Source organism: Haliotis asinina, chromosome 1 (assembly GCF_037392515.1).
Source record: "Haliotis asinina isolate JCU_RB_2024 chromosome 1, JCU_Hal_asi_v2, whole genome shotgun sequence".
NCBI lineage: Eukaryota > Metazoa > Mollusca > Gastropoda > Lepetellida > Haliotidae > Haliotis > Haliotis asinina.
The window spans coordinates 101,018,136-101,042,568 of NC_090280.1; the positions used below are offsets into that span (position 1 = coordinate 101,018,136).

The window sequence follows — 24,433 nt, forward strand, 5'->3', positions numbered from 1 at the left end:
ATCAAATATTATTTATCAACATCGGTACAATTCAACAGAAATTGAAATTTAGACCTAACTGCCAATACAGGATATACAGTATGTCAATTTATCCGATTCTTCTTTTATAATATGCCAGTATTACACGCAAGGCCCAGATTTCCGGCACGTTTTCAATCTTATCATAGTCTTCGCTTAGCGCCATGGTGAGACGTGTAGGAATAATCGGATATGGCTACCTTGGTATGTATTGTTACCAATGGATGTTCGTTGATGTCTGAACTAAAGACAGAGTGCTGTCAGTAAAGACTTTGCAATCAATTCAAATTGGATCAGCGTGTTAAGACGAAGTCGGCCCATATCTGATATCAGAAAATCACTGAGAGGCAGCCGTGCCGGTCATGCCAAGGATAATGTTGGTTTCAGAGTGTTTTCCTCATTCTATCTATCGTATACACAAGGTTATGTGACATGCCTTCTTGCCATATTATCACTTTCACCTTCACTATTTATTCGCGTCGTGAAAGGGAAGCTGCTTTAATGTGCCTTGTGTGTAGACGGTCAAAGGGAGGTAATAATGGAGTGACCTATTTATATTTGTTACCTCCCTTTGGCTGCTATTCATGTGAACAGAATCATTTTCTCTCATAATTGTAGTGTTTATCATCTGTTTAGTGGCTAAACAAACACAGTTTGGACTACTATCAAATTCTAAGCGATATCAGTCATAGAGAATGGATGTAATGAAATTAATAGGTCCATTGGAATGTATTCCATTGCTAGATCCAACCACAGGTGACCGATGCCTTGGGTATGCCCCTATACTACTATAAGTTCTTATAGTAGTATAGGGGCATACCCTATGCATCGATCGCCTGTGGATCCAACAATACATGTAATAGCTGACGATATTGCTTACCCATAGTCAAATAATGGTGATAATCCCTTAACTGTTTTCACAAAACAGTATAAGTTTGACATAAATTTTATATTGTAACTTGCTCTAAGATATCATTTAGTAATCATATCTGAAACAAACTTAAAGGTTATTTATAACTGAAGTAACTGAAGTATATGAAAGAACTAATAATCATGTAAAATTATCACACAGTAAACGTCAATCTGACTAGTGGCTGCATGATATAATGATCACTGCCCCATAATGCCAGGGTGTGCTGGTCACACAATCAAGTTGCCCAGCATTACCACCCAATGCCCTTTAGTCAGCTCTAGTTAATGCATAATAATTGTAATGATAACATTACAAGTGTATGTAAATGTAACTACAATTTCAGTTAAGATGTAAGCACGTTAAGAATAGTAATATGAGAAGTATATGTAGTTTCATGACCATATTGCCAGCATGCTCGTAGCAAGCCATTTTTGTGAGCCTAATATTTTGCAAAGCTTTGTATTTAATTTGGATAGTATTGAGGGCTTGCCCTACATTTTTAGCATCAATCAAGGGTAACCTTGGGGTTTTTATTAATAATGGTAAGTCAGAAACACGTTTAATGTAACAGTGATGTCCTTTTTGTTATATGTTGTATAAATACAGGGCAATACCTGGTGCAACAGATCAACTCCAGAAGTGATATGGAGTTGGTGTTTGTATGGAACCGAACTGTGTCAGCACTGAAAGAGTCAGACCAGATCAGACCAGACCAGATTCTGGAAGATTTGTCTGATTTTGAAAAATAGTGAGTATAATGTAAGGATTAAAAATAAGGTGCAAGGAATAGTGATTATGTCTTCAATGTACCAAGATTAATCAAGGATCACAAACATACTGTATATTACCGTAGATAAACCTATGTTTGAGAACCAAAACAGCAGTCTGTAGTAGGGGGTCAGCTTATCTATCAAACACAATTTCACAAAAGTATTTTTCAAGCTGTCAGTGCCCAGTCAGGATGATCTTACAGGTTAGCGGTACACCTGCCTGGAAGTTTAAAACGATTACAGCCACTTTGTTATAAACAATCAATAAAATACATACCAAAGTATACAGTTTTCATTATTTCAAAATATTACAATGAGGAGGACATTATTTTGTTTATAACTGCTTTGGCTCTTGAAGGTTTTATCTTCCTTATTTCAGAGATATTTTATCACAACAATGTGTTCACATGTTTAATGTAATACATTTCTGTTAACTGTAATTGTTCATAGTGTGTTTTGTGAGTACTGGAGATACTGATGCCAGATGCAGATAAAATATCAGGATCTGATCAGTCTAGATAAAATTGTAAATTTAGGTGTATCAGTTATAGCCACTAATGGATACCAGTGTTAGGAGTGATTGATTTCAGGGGATTTGATATTTACTTACTGCATGAATAACATACTGTGTATAAATGTTTCATTACTTATATTAAAGTTAGCATATAGACTTTTATTCTTCTTTTGATCAATGCTGACAGCCAGGCAGACTTGATAGTAGAAGTAGCTCATCCCAGCATCACACAAAAGTATGGGCCTGGTATCCTGCAGAGCACTGACTTCATGGTAAAGTATGGCTTGAACTACATTAGAACTATGTTCTGCACCCTGCATGTCTGACATTGCCAGTAGTAATATGAGGCATCAGTAAGGTCCTTTCAGTCTCATAACTCTTTGAGGATAAATATTTCTATTGACTGCTTTCAGAGGTATAGTTTGACTGCATTCAGTGATTAAAGGTTTGAGAGTAATGGTTTGATTGTATTCAAGAGGTTTGGAAAAAAAAGGTATTACCTATCCCCCCATATTTGATAGTTTCCGTTCTGATAGAGAGTATGAATGCTGATGTGAAACCATCACCTGAACCCAGTAGAAGGACATAACAAACAGTAATATTGCAATTTGCATTGATGATGTGATCATATACAGAAATATTGCAAGTCTTATGGATGCAAGTGTTTGTTCAGTCAGGCATTAGACACAATGCACTCCTCTATCGTGGTTATACACCTGCACTGACTCTGTATATATACAAAGACTGACTCTTGTCATTATCAAATTTAAACAAGAAAATTTGTTTTCTTGCATTGTGGAATGTTTCTGATTAGCCTGGATTGATGGAGGAAAGTGACTTCATTAAATCTCATCCTTTGAAATCTGTAGTGCCATGCAAGGAGATATTTGGAATTGGTGGAAAATCATTTTGATGGATCAGTGAAGTAAAACAGAAAATGGCAGGGCCTTGTTAGCAAAAGTCTGTAATCCAGATCATATCAATGATTGGTTTTAGGGTTTCACTATTGGTGAAGACCAGGGGCCCATTCTCAGATGATCCCTGAATTTATGATCCAGTGCTACACGCATATCACCACAACTGTGTACCAGATGCATTCAAATTAGTCCTTGCGTGAAGCTTGTCAAGACGTTTTGATGTATAATTGGAAAATAGGAACAATATGTTTGGAGCAGTGATTTTACAGACACTTCAGACATCTTGAAAATTATCTGGTCATCATTTGTTTCTTGGTTGAAAACCACAGCAGGACCACTTTGAAGTGGTAGAACTTTACTGATTAGTTCCAGGACCTCTCTGAGTGGTATGCAGAGATCACATGAACGTGTCACAGTATATTTGTCATCAAGAACAAATATTGTTACCTCAGCTGTTTATTGGAACCTGACAGCAAAAACTGTGCACTGGGAATTATTCCCCAGAGAAATACAGTTCGGAGGAACAATTTCAACACAGAAACAGACACTGTTTGACAGTTGGCAATTCCACCCACTGCAGTGCCCTACAAGTTGATCGGGTTGTGAGTGAGGTGAGATGTTTTGTATTATAGATAGGCTCTCCCACTGCCCTGGCCGATGCTGAGCTAGAAGCAGCTCTGCGAAGTGCAGCCACAGACCACGGTCTGTACATACCCAGTGGGGCATTCTGGGGAGGCGAAGACATCAAGAAGATGGCAGACCGCGGAACATTACAGGTATTCTTAAAGAAGTCTAACATAGTAAATATAACAAGAGACCATCACTCCAAATCACCCAGGATCACTCAGATATTTCGTTGTCTATTTGATGTTTTTCACAGTGTCTTCATATGTCTGAATATCAAAACATCAGTTAATCTATTTTGTGGCTTTTTTCCAGGCTTTGAAAGTCACTATGACCAAACACCCATCAAGTTTCAAGCTCAGTGGTGAGCTTAAGGTTAAGAATGACCAAGTAAAAGACACAAGGACAGTGCTGTATGATGGTGAGTGGTCACCTGAGATGGGTTTTCAAAGTGACACCTGTTCTAATTGTCTCACCTAAATAAAGAGTTTTGATTGGGTCCCTAAGTGGTCAGTCAGTTGAATGGGATATCTGTACCTCAAAGACTGAATAATGAAATGGAAGGACCAGTGCGGTGCTAATCTTGTGTCCATACTGCTGACTGTAGATAATTTTGATGTTGACATGTCCTAATGCGTGGTGCACTTTCCTAATACATTTCTTCTCTAAATGTGCAGTGCAGCTCTTATACTCCAGTAAGAATAAATAGTTGTGGTATTTATGAAAAATGCATCCCCCTTCAGTTCCTAGTACTAGCCTTCACATAGAAGTACCAATATTTTAAAACTGACCTACAATATATTTGTGCCTGTGATGCTAAAATCCCTCATCCTGTCACCCTCACCAATCCAAAATTCTAAGACATGTATTTCCTAGCATAAAGGGATTGTATGATGTTTGCTACTCACAAATACCCAATGTTGAACACTAATTCTCCTCCTTCACAGGACCGGTGCGGGAGTTGTGTCCCCTGGCCCCCAACAATGTCAACACCATGGCAGCAGCGGCACTAGCAGCACACAACCTCGGCTTCGACAAAGTAAATGGCAGCATTGTGGCTGATCCAGAGTGAGCAGAGTTACTATACAGGGGTTAAAAAATCCCATCGCCAGACGCCCAGGACAAGTTAGTTTTCATTTTGGGCAAACAAATAATGGTATCTTACTTGTCCATGGACTACTAGATCATTTCCACTTACGGTTTCTAACTGTATATAAACTTGGCTTTCATTTCATATGTGCTCATAACGTAGCTATTACATTTCGTAATAATAGTAATTTAGAGCTATCATTCTTTGAAATTTATCACTCTTCGATAAATAGTCAGTAAACATTAACATCAAATATTGTGTCATAAAATCACGGCAAGTGGAAAGTTAGTCAGAACAAGTAACTTTCTTGCCCTATAGCAAGTGGCTTTTTAAAAAAAAATTGAATCCCTACTGTAGATGCAGATGGACAGAAGATTGTATTTCATCCATCAATTACATCCATTCTGATTCTGAGGAACTACTTTACATGATTTCAGAATTATTTTAACATTGCCAGTAGTAAAAAAGATCAAAATCTTCACTTTGTTGTTCCCAGTACCAGTTTAGTGCAAATAACCATTGCAACGGTATTTAAGAATTATTATGACATCAACTGGGAATGTTTCAGCTGTAAATGTAGAAATTCATGCGTAAGTTTATTGCAACCATTGGGTTCTGAGAACATTGTTTGGAACATTATCCAGATGGTATGGAGCAAGCATTGGACTTTGTCCCTAGGTCTTGTAGAGGCATAATTCACCAGGCTACTGAGAGGTCCAGCTGGAGAGACGATCCAAAAATACCCACTCACCCACTCACCCACTCACCCACCCACTCACCCACCCACCCACTCACCCACTCACTCACTGCAGGTTGAGAGACTGGCACATTGTGGAGGTGGACGTGTGGGGCCCAGGAGATTTGTCTACAGGGTCGGCCTTCCACTGTAAGACTATCCGTAGTAACCCGGCTAAAGTTGGACATGTTACTGGCTCAGCTACCTACGCCTCCTTCCTCAGCAGCTTGTTAGGTAGGTCTTGCTCGACGTGTCTATGTGGTTCCGGCATTATTATTTATATTGCAGTGACAATGCTGAGGGTGATGTTAACCAAGAAACTGACAGATTTTCAATCACATGTGATTTTTGATGCACAGGCAAACTGTAGTGCATTTGTGGTTGTGCAGCACAGAGAACATGACCAGCCAGGCTATTCTCGAAACGTTCGTAATTATAACCTTACGAACTTTGTAAGCCCATTCTTAAGTCATTGGCTATGATCAAAGTTACGAATTCTTAGGCCTACGAACATTTGGAGAATAAGGGCCCAGTCTTATGCAAGTGAGTGTAATTTGATGCTACTTTTAGCAATATTTCACCAATGGGTCACCCCAAATGGGCTACACACAGAGTGCCCATGAGGTGAATTGACGCAGGTCTTCAGCATGAAGAGTTCACACCTTAACCACTAGGCCTCCCCATCCACCCTGCAACACAGTGCGTATGTGGTGGGGTAGCCTAGTGGTTAAGATGTTTGTCCTGATGCCAAAGACACAAGTTTGATTCCCTATATTCCATCAATGTGTGAAGCCCATTTCTGATGTCCCACACCATGATATTCCTGGAATATTGGCAAGGCGATGTAAAACGAAACTGACTCTCTGTACAATGTTGCAAGTCAGACATTTCTCAAAATGTTCTTTTCTCACTCATAAACAGCAACTTGTACAGAACCGATTGGACTGAAAATTAGCACATCCTTTTTCGCATCACCAGACTTAGTAAATACTCTATCATGACTGGATTTCAGGTCATTCTCTGGTCCTAACTGCCTTTATATGTTACTTAAAAGTGTAGTTATTGTGTATAATAATGACACATACATGTTGAGTGGACTGAATGCAAGGTTGTGGTTTCTTTCAGCGGCCAAGGATAAAGGACCTGGAATTCACCTGTGTTGATCTGGGCAACAGGAATATGTATCGAGAAGAATTGGGCCTCCTGTATTTTAAGTCGTCAAAAACAAATGTCACTACTCACATTATTGCATTACTACTGTATGTATATTATAAAGGTTTGGGATGGAAATATGTTACATTATTACTGATATTCATAATCATTCCTACCTTTTGTTAGCTGCTTGTGGTTAGCTATGTGCAAGATGAGGAAATCAGAAGTGCCAAAGGTCGGAAAGGCACCATACATCGAAGAAGACTTAATGCTGTTCTACATCAGAAATATTCTTACTCTACTGGCGTACATGAAACACACTCAGGAATCTGGAATAGTGACGACTTTGTCTGCATGTCAGTCAAGATGTATAGACTTGTCAAAAATGAAATAGTTGAAAAATGTGCAATAACTTTAATGGAATATGTGAAATGTGAGGAATTGATATACATAGTGCACGCCTGTGGTTGAGGTAGGACACTCACTTGCTATCCATGAGAGGCCCTGAACCAATTCTGTCTCCCATTCTATGGACAGTAACCGCCACCTCTACTGAATGTATGGGAAACAATGTAATACAAGCACAGCAGTGATGAATGGCAGTGCGGTATAATGAGGCGTGACAGTGACTGATGAGGGGTTTAATGAGCAACATAGATGGTACAGAAATGTGTCCGCTTTTCACCCACGAGGCCGCAGAATACCAGGTACGAGTCAAACATGCCTATACTACATGTCAGGAATACCAATGTCAGTATTACAGGTGCATTCTAGTCATTCCGCACTTTAATGATATACCATTGTAGATCACAGTAAAGTGTATGACTCGGGGGAGGTTGAGAATTATGCTGTCTACCCCTAAAGCATGCCACACAACTAGGATCACTGCTACGAATCTTCCCTGATTGCGTTGCAATATTTGCAAGTACTGTATCAATGCGCTTTGGTTTCAACAAAGTGTTAAAAGTCAAAGGTACTACAGCTAACTGACTCCATGGTACAGGTGTGACGTGTCTGAAAAGACCATGCACAACCACTCACTCAAGGTTTGTGCAATTTGCGTGAAATATATTCTAACCCAGAAGCGCAATGGGTGATACATGATTGACGATTTGACACAATACATGTGCGAAATCATGATGGAAATTCTGTCAATTCTGGACGCAATCAATGGACGCAAGTCGAGAAAGTCTAGGAGTTCAGGATTGCAATTGATTCGTCGCACCTTCCACGTTTCGAGGACGAAATCCCGCGGGTAAGAGTTGGTTGCTTCCTTGTAATTCGTGTTAATTCTGTTGGTGCGTTGTCACGATGTCACGTGCCCGCGCGTTGTCTGGCGCAGACCCAATATGTCACGCTATTGAAGTGCCTGGTTAAATGAAATGAACATACAGTTCCAGATGCTGGAGATATGATTCAACATCCAACTGACCAATGAAGATCCGGGAAAGCATGTGCCTCTGTAACTTATTAGTGGTGCCCAACGGAATAGGGTGATCCTCCGCTTGGCTGATATGTCCAAAGTATCAATGTGTCCAAAGTATAAATGTGTCCAAAGTATAAATGTGTCCAAAGTATCAATGTGTCCAAATCGCAGTGATCGATGTTCATGATATAAATCACTTGACTGTCTGCGGGCAAGACTCGGTTAGTTGCGAACCATTTAGGGACCGTTTATAATTTATAGCAAGGGAGGTCGTGATGATTTTTCTGGAGAAGCACGTACAACATCAATCTTTCTACCAGCATCACATGCGTCTATAATGAAATCGAGTTGTGGATCAGAAGTGTCCTTTTGTATTAATTATTATTCCAGATACGTGATATGTACATCACAGAAACAATTTTATACCTCATTTATACAGATATGTGTATTTTTTATATTCGATTTTATTCGTAATTGTTTATGATAAATAAAACCGTTCGAATATTAATGGATGTTTTCAGGTTTAATTGACGTAAACTTCCCCGGTTTGATGCACGTCATGGGGTACACAGCACGGAGACATACAGATGATACACGTGAAATCAGTGCGTACACGCACAATCATCTGTATGTCTCCGTGCTGTGTATCCAACGACGTGCATCAAAACAGGGGTCAATTGTTGCGTTACTTTCACCGTGGGAGTCAACACGTAGCAGTCGTAAATCTTAATGGAACTGTTCATACACTTCATACATACTTTATGAACATTTTTCACACTTGAAAACACACAGGTGATCACAGAGGGGAAAGCCATGTCTATGTCTCCAGGTAAGGGTGCTATATGGTGCGTGAACGATTCCACTTTCCTCCCCCAAACATAGGTCTACTGGTTTCATGTATACTTAAACCTGTGCAAGTTCTTACCAACATCGGCGGTCTGCTGGTTTACTAGTCAGAAGAAATGGGTGGTAATTGCAGGATTTGCTGTGTGTTGACTGAGTGCTTGCCTACATCAATATTTACCTACACGTCCTGGTCTGCTTATTTTATTGAAAGGTTTTGGTTCGGTTCTCACCACGCCATGTTCCCAGGTATATAGAGACTCTCACCCAAGTGTCTACTCATATCAAATAAATCAACACGAGTTGATATAGGGAAGTAGTGCGCGAAACAATTTTTTATTGCCATTAAAAAATAATTTTGACTTTGCCTCGTCCCGATCATCCATTTGTCCGCTTTAAGAATGAGTGTCATTGAATCTACAACTCACTAAAGCGTTCTAAACTCTCCAAGCTGTATTTCTGAGAAAAGAAATATAAAAATATGTTCCTCCCTCGTCGTTTTTTTTTCTGTCGATTTTTTTTAAAAGGTAGTACCGTCCCCGTCACTTTTGAAAAAAATGTGGCCGAGAAACGTTAATATTTTATGCAGACTTCAGAGTGACAATGCATTTAGTAAATAACATTTTCTCCCCGACAGTGAGAGCGAAGAGCATTATCTACAAATCCGGAAAAATAGAGACCGCTGCAATATAGCTGATATATTTCTGGAAGTGGCCTCAAACGACGAACAAACAAGCTTGTAAGAGGCGACTACCGAGATCGGGTGGTCAGGCTCTCTGATGTGGTAGGCACATATCATCGGTTGTGAAACCACGGATCGAGATGAGGCTGAGCATCAGGGATAAGGAACTGCATTACCCATTAGGTCCACTTGTACCCAATGGCACGATGTTCTGGAGCTACAGAAAAAATGTAATACATCAACGTTTCTGCATATTTATTACAATGATGAAATATGAAATAGACAACGTTGTGTACGGACTTCCAAGAACGCATCTCAGCCCAGCACACTTTGTTCTGGCCAAAGGGGTTTTGGGTTACAGTTTTGTTCTCACAAAGGCACGTAATAGTTCAAGAAACTAACTTTAGTAGTGATATACATTGTAGTAGAGCAACTTCATAGATATTAGTACTTCACCTTGTTTTGTATTGGCGACGGGTTTAGAATCACACATATCACAAGCGGCATGGGACATTCACCACACGGTTCCACCCAATATCATGTTCGCACAGTTAACGTAACAAATATTCTTTAAAAATAATAAAATACTTCTTAATCGATCAGTACCTGTTTGCACACATTGCCACGCAGAAATAAGGTTTTTTCGTTAACTGGGGTTTTCCCGATCGCACGAATTGCCTCATGCCAATCGGTCGTCAGAAGTAAGACCAGATCTGAAAATTGCCACTGGGTGAGCAGTTTCGGAATCCAATTCCAATGCCCCAACACACCTTGCACGTTGACTAGGTGATAAGAGTTCCTGATATTAACACAATCAGTGAAGACCGTTATATCGTTCCAGGACATTGTTATTGTTGATTGATTGTTCATTATCAACAGAATTTGTCAGCTCTGTACTTTTCCTTCACTGCAGTATTTGGGAACACAGTCGGAATTCGTCTCTACAACGTGGTGAACGGATGTCACTACTGGCAGCGCGATGAATGGCTGAGACTGCTGGCAATGTGATGAACAGCTGAGACGATTGGCAACGTGATGAACGCCTTAGACTATTGACAACGTGATGACCGCTTACTGGCATGCTTCAAACTGGACGAACTTGTCATACTCCCTGTTATTATAATCTTAAAATATTGCTGATGGAATGATTACAGGTTAATGACACTAGTCAATGAATGACCTTTCAGTGACAGAATGTATTGAGCTTGATGCATGGTTAATGAACACAAATGTATGTATATTAAGTATGTCAATACAAAAGACACAACAGTAAATTTGTGTGACTGAAAGCTGTACAAATATATAAGTAAATGTAGCTGTAGCTGTATGAAGTAACAAACAGCTGCCACACAGGGAACCGAACTTGTGATAATTTGAAACGATTTTTTTTACTGAAAATGGTATGCATGCTTAATTTTTGGCAAAAATAGAACTTTGTTTCTGGGACCTTCTGGCTCTTGTCAGCACAGATAATTTCAGTTTTTCAAACACAGCCTTTAAAACATTGCGCTACAATAAAGCTTGTCTCTAAGTTTAATCAACCATCTCCTGAATAATCATTGAATGGTCACCGGCACAGTCCCTGTCGTCTATATCACAGTCAACAGCAAAAACAACGTCTTTTGTCACCAATAACAATATTGTCTTCACTGGGTAGCTAATACCCAACTGGAACTTCTAATGCTCGTAGCTACCGGGTGCTTTGTACCTTTTCTGAAAACGAGGTGATAAAAACAGCAGTTAAAATATTTGTATCAGTAAATAGTTTGAAAGATGAAGAGACAAATACAGTGGAAGCTGGCAAAACCGGCATCTGACCGATCCGGCAACTTGTCAACACTGGCATAAAATCTCAGTCCCGTCAACTGTACAATCCGGCACATTGTCCTAATCGGATTATTTGTTCAGTCCGAGTGAGTGCCGGTTTTGGCAGCTTCCACTGTCTCTAACATGGAACTGTCATGCAGAAATATAAGTGAACACTGAACAAGCTAGTTGACACAATTGTGATTGTGGAATTTTATGTCTTTATTTCGAATTTTATCTTTGTTATATAACGGTATTTCGACTGGACAATTGTAGCCACCCTTCTTGCGATACTTGGACGGCGAGGTAGCATTGCGATTAACGTATTTGCCAGACTAGGGAAGATCATATGATTGCCCTCATGGGTACAATGTATGGAGGCCATTTCTGGTGTTTCCGTCGTGATGTTGCTGGAATACTGCTAAAAGCTGCGTAAAACCATACTCACTCACTCTTGTCATACTGCCTTCTGAAGAATTTGTGGTCACTCACAAAAGCCTTTATGTACAGATTGTAATGTACACAATCAAAGTGAATACCTGACACTTGTTAAATTAAACCCAACTATGCATAAAGTAATATGTGTAATACTATGAAAACAGATTTTATTATACAGCAATCATCAGGGCAACAATACCAAATAACAGTCATTTACAAGTATCAAGGACAATAGTTAGCCTTACAGAACGAGCTTTGATGGTACAGAAAAAATGGCCTCAATCCAGACAAGTAAGTTTGTTCACAAATTGACTCTTTTCACCAAGCAGTGAATGGGTACCCGGTGGGATAAATCATATGACTATTAACCTTCCCGCGCTTCACAGGCAGCTTGGGGTAATCGGGGTAATAACCTGTTAGCTTCTTGAGCCTACACAAAGCACGGAAACAGGCGCTGTAAATAGTTACTATCAATATTATCAGTACTGTCCAAACTGATACAGACTTCAGCTGTGTACATGATGCTGATGAACCTAGAAACATAATTAGATTCTAGGATTCGACCTAGTGATCACAGATAACCAGCATGCAAAATGAGTTCAAGGCAGCGTCGACCATGTAGCCACCTACGCTTATCTTCTGAAATAGTTAATTATACTTACTCGCAACGAGAGGGAACCCTGCCTGGGCCAGCTTCTCTTGCAGGGTTTTCAGATTTGACCCAGGGTTCAGATCAAACCATTTCATTAACATAACAAACGCCTTTTCACTGGTGGTTCTTGCAGTTCCACAATCGATCTGGATTATCTCCTCTTTGGGCAGGGCCAGAACAGCAGCCAGACGGCGCCAGCCGCTACACAAATCCTCGTGGCGGACTGCGGTGTTGAATGCCTTCACCATTTTAATTCCTTGAAAGACATTACACAAGACATGGGATCAATCGTTTCCAAAGCACAATGGTGGTTGTAAATGGCGGTGATAAACTCTGTACGTGTTACATGGATACGTGTTCATACATATAGCAGTGGTTGAAATTTGAATGGATCTGAATCCCCTATTTGTCATATTAGTGACTACTATTTAATCTACCTGTCGCCGTGATACAAATGAAACACGGTTTTTAAGAGGGGCTGAAATGTGAACGTCCGCCCACACACTCACTCTCGCGGACGAAAACGAACATTGGAAGTTCGGAAATGAAATCGTAAATATAACAGGGCATACGTTTCACAGGTATTGTCATTTTGAAAACAGTAGAGAACCCCAATCTGTTTGACTGGCATTTTATTTGATGAATAATATCACATGCCGAGACGTCACACCATAATATAAATAAGTTGTCGCAAAGGAGGAGGTACGCAACCCCGATTAGCAATTTGTCTCCAAACTGAAGTACACTTTTGTATATCAATACCGGATTAATCCGTTTGACAGCTTACATGGCATTATCACAGGGAGAACAGTGCTTCTTCTCCTTCTTCTCTCTCTCTCTCTCTCTCTCTCACTCTCTCACTCTCTCTCTCTACTACTGTTGAACAATGCCATTTGCATTATGATATTTAGGACTTTAACTGGCGCGTTTGTCAGCATATTAAGACATACAAAATCTGTTCGGTTTTACTGTAGAGATAGTTCGCCTGTCGCACACTGGCAGCAGCATTGGGATCACAAGATCTGGTACCTCTTGCAGAATCCGCCATTGCTGTTTTGTACAGAGTTTCCTGTGCCTCGAACCAGTCGCTGATATCTTTGCGTCCCAGCGTCTTGACTGCCTGCTTCAAGGTGTGTGCCTGCGGAAAATGATTCAATGATTCACCTCTCAAATTAAAATGTCCAGTTACTTCTAACAAATACGCGACCCACTTGAGCCATGTATACAAGACATTGCAGTGTGGATCTGCAAATCACACGTGTCAAAGCCTACTTGCACATGTATTTACGTAATTGTCAACCGGGCAATATTGATCACTTTTAAAAATTGTTGATTCTTTAAGAAAATACAAAATTCTTTGACATAAGGAGTCTTTTGTGTTTATTCGGTATGAATGAAGGCCAATAGCGACAGCTATCACTTGGTTCACGTGCATATTATGCAATCAGTGACTGAACTGTCTATTCATGTCAAAACTGCAAACATAATATTTCTGTGCTATGTTTATGGCATGTGCAAAGATTACAACGTCACAAATATAAACCGATTTAAATTACAGTGAGGATATCAATTTGTAAATAGTGAACTTTCACACGCTATGGAACAACGTAAATATCTCCTCTAGTTTTTAATGTACCTACTTACAGAACCCAACAAAACAATTAGTAGCGAAAGTGTATTAAATGGGCATTTCCACCTTCTCCGTATCCTTATGAAAAAGAGTCACAGAGTCCGAATGCAGAGCGTAGCGGATCGGCGTATCATTACTGGACGATACAATGTGAAAGACATCATACACATACATACAGATCCACTATGGCCATATGACCATGTACAAGACACTTCAGATATAAAGGACATATGGAAATGAAAGTAACAAAACGGGTTTCTCTTCTCCTTCCAGTACGTACATATTTTATAACAGTACAGAAACATAACACAATGTATGTTTGGATAGGCAAAAGCTGAATACGTAGAGCAACGGTTAGAACGACTAACTACTTTTTCAAAAAGATTAACAACAGAAAGTAGAAACATATTAAACAGCACAACAACACAAAACCTGTAGGTTGGAAACCCCTTCTGATTGGTCCTTTTAACAGCAAAATAACATAGAAAAATCATAAAAATAAATACTAAAGTGACAGAATGTTCCCATCGTCGGTGTTGCATACTGCTACACACAGTTCATGCATCACAGTTCATGCATCATAGTTCATGCATCACCAAATGACATTACCCTGACGTCGAAATAATTTAGTTTTCTGATAAATGGCAGTGAAGAATTAAAAGTTGACGTTGCCAGTTCACGTGTTTAATTGCACAAAGACATAACTGACTGTATATCAATATTCCAGACAATGCTACATCATTTGCAACGACATTTCACATAATATGTTTACTGAAAGCAACGTGTTTCACGAACCTTGTCCGCCGCGATGGGTATTTGTTTGTACCACATCGACAGCATTTGGCAGCACACTTCACTCTGTGTTTTCACTTCCTGAGTAGATGTAATTTTGGTAATCTGGGCATATGAAAACCCAAGGGATGACGCCAGAGCTGTCCAATCCTTGTCCACCAGTTGGGAGAGCCCAACCAGGAAGCCATGGTCAATGAGACCTGGGGATATAAATTAAAGCGTATTTCGCAGGTGCCTCGAATAACAAGCGATACATACGTTACACTAAGCACCAGTCTATGAAGTTGCCAACGACCACATGATGGTTTACAGAACATGCAGACAATTTATTTTGTAGATTTATTTTCTCATAATTGCTAAACCAACGTTAGTGCCCGAGAGGTGTGGTTAAAACTGCGTCGATAGGTTTTTTTGTATTGTAAACACACTTACCGGCAGGCTTGCTTCCAGGAACATGTTTGATCTGAACAGAAAATGATAATGAACTATAAATAAAATAAATTATAAAACTAGTCATATCTACAGAGAACTATTCAAGAAAGATTACTCAAGAATGCTGATCACTGGCAGGCTTTTGCAAAGAGATGCGTTTTGAGCTTTTGCTGGGAGGAACTGAGGAAGTTCCACAGAACTGACACCGCTTTCTCAAAAGCTCTATCACCAAATGTGTTTGTTCTTTTGGGAATATCGAGCTGCATAAGACGTTCTGAACGTATACATCTTTTGGGGACGTACAAAACAAACAGAGTTTGCAGATTACATGGAGCTGTTTGTTGCAGTGACTTGGAGACAAATGTCTGGAGCTTGTTTTTGATCTTTTGTTTAATAGGTAACCAAATGTCGACATGTTTTATAAATTATTAAGACAAAAAATTGCCTCAATAAATGTCCCGATATGGCTGAAATATTGCCAGTTTGACGATAAATTTTGACTCACTCACTCACTAATATTAAACTCTCGAATTCACGATATGATGGAACAAATGCCGATATGGCTTTAAAAATTAACTCACTCACTCTCTTGTAAAATGGTGATTATGTGACAGCCAGTTATAATGGAATATTCCGATTGGTTCACACGTGATTCGGATTTCATCAAGACCACGATTTCAGATGACAAAACGTATAATTTCGACCCGAAGCACGTTTTCTTTCTTAAGCCAAACTGAAGGATTTTAATACAATTGACACGAAATGGTTAAAATGAATTCCACTTGTGGATTCTCGGTAATGAAATGAAAGCTCCAGGCTTTATTTAAACCCGCACATGTCATACTAGAGCTCAGTCGTACTGTTTGGAATGAAGGGGAGGAAGTAGTATCTCATTGTGTTTGTGGTTTAGGCAATAGACTGTTCACCTATTGCTCCAGACCCATAAATAACTGAATCAGTAAAAGACATCACGAGCATTATCAATATATGCAGCTAGGATGCCATCTTATCCATCACACAAATGTAATAACTGTCAGCCTGTCTTGCTGTTTACGATTAACCTATCTCCCTGCTGTCAGAAAAAAAATCACGAACTAAATCTCGCACCACAATGAAATAGAATAATTATCAGACTATCGTTTATATCTTCGCACTAGAGTAATGAATTAAGAGTTTCGGAGTAAACTGAGACGGGTCTGAATACTTAATCACTATTATATTATTTCTGAAGTGAAATGTTGTAACACTAAAACTTATGGGGTAACATATTTATGGTCAGCAAATGTCCAGTTTAGGTGCCATGTATCATGCGTCCATCACATTTGCTAGCTTTGTCATTAAGGGAAATAGTTGAAAAGCGGTAGTTTTCACTTAGCTGACCTTAAATTTGACTTAGAACTTAACTCACCCATTGGAGCTCAGACACCTTGGGGCAAAATGAAATCCGTATGCTGGAAGTAGACGAAATGAACACTTACATACATCCTCTGTTCCGTACTACTCGGAATAGCTTATCTTTGAATGGTATGTATCGTACAGATAAATAAGATGTCTAAATATCTAAGGACATAACCTGCGCCTTACATAATACCTGATGCATGTGACCATACAAACAACAGCATCATGAAATACTACTACGACTGATGCTATATATCAGTAGTCTTTAACCCTTAAAACACCAGCAGACTAATACATGTCATGGTTCAGAAGATCTGACAATTTCCCATAGTTCAAGAAGACCAGAAAATAAACAGTACCAAATATTCCCCGAAAACGTTTGGCATTTATCAAATCCACGAATCACTGATAAATCAATGTGACAAAAACACTACGATTCCTTCAACATAGGAAAAACAAACACATGGTCCCATCTGCAGACAAGCAGTACATTAGTGAAATGCATGTGAGTATCTCACCGTACTTATGTCTTGTTTACAAGGGAATAGTTTCCTTGTCTTTGCATGTGTATGTGATGGAAGAAAGGTATTTGTTATGTTATCATCATGGAAGTAAACACTGTTTGATGGAGACTAAGCATGCGGTAATAAATGATTATAACGTATATGATGTTAGTATCATAACTGTGTTTTACATTGTAACATTATAGTCAAACCACTCTTAATGCAGACAATTTCTTTTGAATACGAGTTTAGATCTACCTACCCCGCTGGGCCGACATATGCCTGGAATATCACCATGGACCGCTCTACCGCTATCTGTGTTGGGGCTTTCCACCAGTTGTTGTCTGAAGTACTGCTCAGTACCATCCACTCGGACTCAGGACCTGTAGAGATAGATTTACAGTGGTAAAACCATTTGAAATATATACACAATCACACTTGGGTGTATCATTTACATTATGCAGTTTCAACAATACTAAGGTGTCTAACGGCGGAATGGTATTGAGTCTGATCTGGAATATTTTGATCAACGTCTTACAACGTGGGGCGTGTAGCCTAGTGGTTAAAGCGTTGGCTCGTTAAGCCGAAGACCCGGGTTCGAATTCCCATATGGGTACGATACGTGAAGCCCATTTCTGGTGTCCCCCGCAGTGATCTTGCTAGAATATTGCTAAAGGCGGCGTAAAAACAAACTCAGTCAGTCAGTCAGTCTTACAGAGTATAACTCCCTAGTCTATGATATATTTCATATCTCATAAGACAAGCACCTATTCCTGGGTTATGTATCAATATCAACACGAATCTTGCAGGGTTAATAAGAAATAACTAAAGGAAATCACCACAACAACTTTACCGATTCTATTTCCTTCTAGCTGACTACGATCGATACAGGATATCAATCTTGGTGCAGTTTACAGTGAGGATCGGAGAAAGGAAACCGCTGCTGAACTGATGGAGAATCTCCTTGTGCAGGGATGGACCCAGACAATCATTTCCATCTAACCATCCGACTTAAAGATTGTACGCACCCCCACCCCTCCTTCTCCCCAAACTATGATTCGCCCTTGGATTGTGTCAAGAGGTTAGATCACTACTAGTAATGAAACATGGAAAGGTGAAGACAGTGTTATACATTATTTACTTCCTTTGGCATTCCATTCTGTTAGTTTCCTAAAGTCTCATACACGGAAATACTCACTGTTTTCATACGTGTCTGACAGGAATGGAATCTCAACTTTGACCGGACACAGAAGGTTCCCCTCGGGCATAACTTGAACAATCGGGACGGGGTGCCTTGGTATCAGCTGGATGGGTAAACAAGCAGAGCACATTACCAACGACTATAACCTCAACAGATAGATTCCGGATGCTGCATGTGCCCACTTTCATATAAATACGTGTTCATAAATGAAGTCTATGTACAGCTTGGTTACAAAATTTAATATTGCCTTGTCAAAATACAATTTGAAAGAGAAAATCAGCTTGTGCTTCAGTGGGTGGCAATGTATTTGTTGAGAATCTTGAAAACATGAATAAAACATTCTATGTCGTAGTTTTTACAAGGTGAGAAGCCCATTTAGGGTGTTCCCTGCCGTGATATTGCTGGAACATTGCTAAAAGTGACATAAAACCAGGCTTTCTCACTCTCCCTCACATCTAGCTCACACACATTGTGAACTGACAGTTCATTAGCACATGCTTGTGATGAAATTGGATTTGTACACCTGACTCTGCTGTTAGCAGGGACTTCTTTGGAATGGAAAGGGTTGCGTCGCCATTTTTACCATGTGTTTCTCCAACAGAGATCATTTCCGTTTGGTAGAGATACGTAACAATTACCAACCTTAATAGTTACATCACTGTTGGATTTCACGCATCCTTTCTCATAGAAGAACCTTGACCTTGGCTCAAACGGAAGTGAAAACTCGCCACCAGATGGCGTAACCGATTGAACAAAAGCTTTGGGCTCCGAGACGCATGCAATGTAATCTGGAAGATTATCGCTTAAACAAGCAACCACATGTCCTTCACCCACACTTTCTGAACCCTGAAAAACAAGGGTAAGTTATTCAGTTATTCAGAGTGAGTACAGTCAAAATTTCAGCTTTTACAAAATATCAGTTACGATCGAATAGTCAACGCAGGGACTGGTGTAACACATCTAAATAACGTAATTGCCCACATACGTAGCCACAATTGGAAACAAAAGTACACGGAGGTAGACTCGAAATATTTCATTGATGCCTAATTTTGATTCTTGAACCCCAACATCTATCCAAAACGTAACATTTCCCCACGCATGTAATAATCATGTGAGCCTCGTGTATGGGTAACATGTCGACTCAGTTTCATCTCTGTACTGTTTGTAACATCAGCTTCTAGACAACTCTTTTTTTCTTGAGAAGTTTCTATCACTTGATGAGACATCGTCCAGTATATATCGAAGGGAGAGGTAGGCATGCAACTGATTTCAACAAAGCCTGATATTTACAGTCAGATGGCCTTCCGTCACATTAAATGCATTAGTGCGACATACCTGCTACTGGCTTTATAGAAAGATCCAACCCTACTTATTGTGGTGTTACACGACACGTGGGGAATCTTTGGTCAACTTCTATTACCGGTGTTTATATGACGTATTGTATGCTCCGATTCTGATTGTGTGCACTTTCCTTTTGTAAAGTCCAAACAAATAACAATGGGCAGATCGGCCTAAAGTATAATTTGCAATCAAAACAACGAAATGCATAGAAGCAAACGCGTCTTTGTGAACTCAAATGGCAACTACTCGCTTCTCTCTCACAAAAACAAGAACAGCGACATAAATAAAAAACTATTCCATGATAACGACATTGACAAGAAAATATATTATCGAGTACGTATATCTCACACTGTGTTGTGAACCACTGCATGTTGTGAGGAACTTCCACTTCTTGGAGTGTTCTGACCGAACGGCAATAATGGCATCCTCGTATGGATGAGGAGGTTTGGCGATCCTGAACTGGAGATTTACTGGCTGTTTCTGTTGAAGGAAGATACAACATACCTTAAAGAAACACCTTACGGTAGTTATTCACCATTGTCTGGGGTCATAAACCGCCGTCGCATATGTTCTTGTCCAGATTTCACGTCCAAAGAGTCGCCACAAATCGGAAACATTATTATCAGATTAAGTTTCTTGATGGTCTCCATAACCTTAGTGGTGGTTCTAGATTGCACCTTTCTGACGTCTTTCGAAAAGGCGTTGAATGTGAACAAATGGACTCTTTTTTAGTAACAAGTTTGGTCCAAATCATTATATATCAATCTCATCGACTCCGTTTCGGGTGGCCCATGTCACGATGTTCACAAAACATAACAAAATTGAAAATACAGTATTTAAGTGAAATAACCGGGGTCACTGTCGATATTCTTTCACTTTTCTATGAGCGGCAAGTACTTTCAACGTCTGAAAAAATCATTAATGACACATTTTTAAAATCTAGAGTATAAACGTTCTTCTTAGGGCCGCCGCTGCACAGTGTCAATCACCAAGACTAAACGAGCTAGAATGTCTTTTGAACCTCAAGGTATTTACAACTCTAAACAAATGCCGAATGTCCAGTTACCATCTTATTCATTTAATTATTTTAAGCACATATTTATCTCTTTTCATGTTTTTTAGTATTGTCTGTCTGTCAAATATTGCCGAGAGCGGTGTAAAACCCAACTATCCGCTTTCAACAGGCATGGTAATTACGACGACTGTGACATACGCAAACATAATTTACCATACTCCCTTACCTGCAAACCAAGTGAAGACTGACACTTGTAGACCTTTCCATAGAGAGTGCGCATGCCCATTATAAGAGCGCCCGTTTCCATGCTCGTGACGTCACTAAGTTCCACATCCTCGGCTGTTGTCGGGGATGTTGATGATATTTTGAACATCACGTATGCCCTGCCTGTGGTGTCATCGACGCTGTAATAAAATGAACAATGACGTTAGTAGAGCCAGCATCCCTTTACAATGGGTCACAACATCTACGAGTAGATACTAGTGTAGATATGATCACCCACGAGTCTAATGTCGGTTTCCTTTAACAAAATAGCAAGAATTAAGGAATGGTAAAAATCCGTTTTTACATATCCATTCTCACCATCTTCACCCCTGTTCTGCCACTTATGTTCAGTGGAATATGTTTCGGTGGGTAATCGAGACTGCTGTAACCTTTGAGATAATAGAGAAGGTTTTGTCGACTGCATTTGGCTCACGTTCCAAAAGGGATGTACTGCGATTGAAGATGGAATGGAAATAGTTCACACTACTTCCCCGAAATCCCAAATCATTTAACCTGGTATCTGGTACACCTGACAGACATATTCCTGGATTTCGAAGCACTTACGGCTATCTTAGCGCTAAGATGGCTTCGAAAATCTAGCCCCGGTCCCGTTCGACATAGCGATAGTGGTGCTAAGGTGATCGCCCAACTCCTTTAATTCCACATAGACCTACGATGGTCGTAGCGCTACGCTCTGTGTTAGGCGAACATTCTGTACGGTAACCAAACATTGTTTCTATCACATCATTTGCATATTCAGTGTGCAAAAGTACAAGACATAACAGAACCGCTGCAGGCTTCGAACCTAAAACTCATGCTGCTCATGTTAGATTTTTCACATACGTGCTCACACGTTTTCGCAGTTGGTAAAGGTTTCAGACTCGCTTTACTTCGGGCTTTCATCTCATACTAAGCTGTGATGTAACTGGTGTTGAAACGGAAATGGGACACTAGGGTGAAGCTGTTTCTCGAGTACTCGAGAGAGTTATCGCCCCTTGACAGTCAACGTGGGTCAGGAGGATATGTTGTCTTATATCTACGGTATCATTTTGAGGAAGAGAAACAATCTACTCTTGTTAACCCATATCGCTATTTAATATCTATACAGGATGAACGGCAAAGCACATGTTTTACTATTCAAACCGAGTATGCTTTAGTTTCAACCCTTTAGAGGAGAGGCGATTATGAGCTCGTATGGCAAGCCGTTTTCACTTTTATTAAGGTATTAAAGATATCTTTAATTGAATTAAAGATATCTTAAACTGAATTGAAGATATCTTGAATTGAATTGAAGATATCTTGAATTGAATTAAAGATATCTCGAATTGAGATAATTATTGATATCTCCAATGAAATTAAAGATATCGTGAATTGAATTAAGGACATGTTGAATCATATTAGTGATATCTTAAAAAGAGTTAATGATATCATGCATTGAAATAGAGATATCTTGAAATTAATTAAAGATATCTCAAATAGAGAAAATATGTTAAGGGATTACTGATATCTGAAATTGTTTTATAGATATCTCGAATCGAATTGAAGATATCTTAAACCGCATTAGAGATATCTTTAAATAGATTAAAGATATCTTGAACAGATTCAATTTCAAGATATCTTCAAATACTTCCGGCTACATATCCTCAAATACTTCCGGTTCGGAAAATGGCGGGTGACCATGCATGTACATCTCGCACATGCCGAGAGCCGAGAAGCAGTCTTGTACTGTCAAGACATGATCCTGCATCGCGGCCGAGAACACCACTTTTGTACATCCTACCCAGATCCGTCGCTATATGGCCGAAATATTGCCAGTGCGACGTAAAAAGTCACCACAACCCTCTTCAGATTCTCGTGGCCGACTACCCCTCGTATTTTCTCGAGACGTTCTAGAAATATTTCCCGTGGGGTTTTGACTAAAACATTGATATCGATGTACTCCCAGATAATTTCCCTGTACATACATTTAACTGTCATATTTTATTACCATGAATTTAGATAATAATAGCTCGGTAAACCGTTCAGTTCTTGTATCAGCGGTAGCGAGCTGGCTTGTTGACATGTTGTGCGCATGTCCCATGTTTCTATAGTCCATTTCTGTATGTGTTCAGCATTGGCGGCACGCAATGCTAGCAAATATTCCCCAGAGTTAGATTTCAAAATCCAGGCAAACTTAAATTCACGATAAGCAATTCAATAGTAACTGTTATTACAGTCATAAAGTACGTTTCTCTGGACAGACTCACCGGGTGTTTACATTAGAGTATCACAGACCCGTGTGCCAAATCACAGGGCAATGTTCTAAAGAGCTGTGGTTGTGAGACAATATTTGTACTTCATTTAAATCAAAGCTGTTTAGACAATTAGAACTGGGGAATCCAATAGCTTTATCTCTAATATCAATATGTTTATACCTTGAACGGGAGTGTTACAATTGTATAAATCATTTATTGGCATCGTTACAAATGAAACCCGTCATTACAACTACTCATTTCGACATTTAAATGCCTTAAATCGACCCTTTTGACAAATGTGAACTCGCGATTCAACCAATCTGAGGGGCGGCCTGATTTATTCCTATGTGGGTCACTGTAGAATTCATGTACATTTCCGAGGATAATTTGTCTGGTTTACTGGTTTGTCTAAACCCATTTTCTCAAACTGATTTTAACCCGTGACTCCACGATTTGTGAAAAAAATGTAGCAGCGCCCAGTGGCTAACATCCCCCAGTCTGAGAATAAATGCCATTAAGGTGTATTTCCACCGAGTAACAAAATCTAAATTACTTTCTACTGGAAGTAAAATACGTATTTAATCGGTGTCCTATAGGATTTTGCAGGACATTGATTAAAATATAACAATTTCACTCTTGAAAGCAAGGTGAGTGTCAAACTCCTTTTGGTCATTAAGCATTTACTACTACTAGTAAGTACTTTTTCTGTTTTTTTTTTTGTCGTGATCAAAACAAATCTTAAACAGCATTTTGTATCTTTAAGCAAGAGGGGGGTCTAGCCATCGGATTTAAAATATACCACGGGCTTCTTCAACGCTCGCTTCGCAAACAACCCACTAAGCAGGAACTGCGGGTCCTATGGATATTTGTGCATGGTGGCACCATCACCCGACCCCTGGTTTGAGGGCAAAGCAATGATTGCATGTTTTTGTTGACGTCGAGAAATCAGCAAAATTACGGACTTGTTACACATTTTATATACATGTGCAAAGCTAACCGAAAACCCTTCCTTACATGACGTCACAGCGGTTCGCTGCAGTGC

At 39.6% G+C, this 24,433-nt stretch overlaps 2 protein-coding genes across 3 annotated transcripts in view; one reads left to right on the top strand and one right to left on the bottom strand.

Annotated features, from left to right (window-relative positions):
- Positions 1-119: 119 nt before the first annotated feature.
- On the top strand, positions 120-8,668 carry LOC137256933 (aspartate dehydrogenase domain-containing protein-like). Of its 2 annotated transcripts, XR_010954594.1 has the most exons (9): positions 120-222; positions 1,538-1,679; positions 2,403-2,487; positions 3,765-3,908; positions 4,072-4,177; positions 4,704-4,824; positions 5,659-5,816; positions 6,708-7,441; positions 8,129-8,668. XR_010954594.1 is itself a non-coding variant. In XM_067794580.1 (8 exons), exons 1-8 carry the CDS (start codon positions 183-185, stop codon positions 6,743-6,745), a joined length of 834 nt encoding a protein of 277 aa, XP_067650681.1. In that variant the 5' UTR covers positions 120-182; the 3' UTR covers positions 6,746-8,668. The 2 variants fall into 2 exon arrangements, 1 of the variants encoding a protein (XP_067650681.1); XM_067794580.1 differs by having other exon boundaries at positions 6,708-8,668.
- Positions 8,669-9,981: 1,313 nt separating this feature from the next.
- Positions 9,982-24,433, bottom strand: part of LOC137277588 (polycystin-1-like protein 3) — a 52,224-nt gene continuing 37,772 nt past the window's right edge. The window contains exons 24-34 of the mRNA XM_067809393.1: positions 21,120-21,297; positions 20,228-20,358; positions 19,180-19,393; positions 18,535-18,640; positions 17,599-17,719; positions 16,844-16,886; positions 15,436-15,466; positions 15,003-15,203; positions 13,611-13,745; positions 12,592-12,837; positions 9,982-11,398 (exon numbers count right to left, since the gene is read on the bottom strand). Of these exons, the coding sequence (XP_067665494.1) occupies positions 11,376-11,398; positions 12,592-12,837; positions 13,611-13,745; positions 15,003-15,203; positions 15,436-15,466; positions 16,844-16,886; positions 17,599-17,719; positions 18,535-18,640; positions 19,180-19,393; positions 20,228-20,358; positions 21,120-21,297 (1,429 nt within the window). The 3' untranslated portion in view covers positions 9,982-11,375. The remainder of the gene's footprint in view (positions 11,399-12,591; positions 12,838-13,610; positions 13,746-15,002; positions 15,204-15,435; positions 15,467-16,843; positions 16,887-17,598; positions 17,720-18,534; positions 18,641-19,179; positions 19,394-20,227; positions 20,359-21,119; positions 21,298-24,433) is intronic.

Excerpts from the sequence above, each read along its gene's own strand:
- LOC137256933 (XM_067794580.1), top strand. The coding sequence starts at position 183 with ATGGTGAGACGTGTAGGAATAATCGGATATGGCTACCTTG. Across the intron at positions 2,488-3,764 it reads TGCAGAGCACTGACTTCATG|ATAGGCTCTCCCACTGCCCT; the intron begins GTAAAGTATGGC and ends TTTGTATTATAG. Across the intron at positions 5,817-6,707 it reads CTTCCTCAGCAGCTTGTTAG|CGGCCAAGGATAAAGGACCT; the intron begins GTAGGTCTTGCT and ends GGTTTCTTTCAG.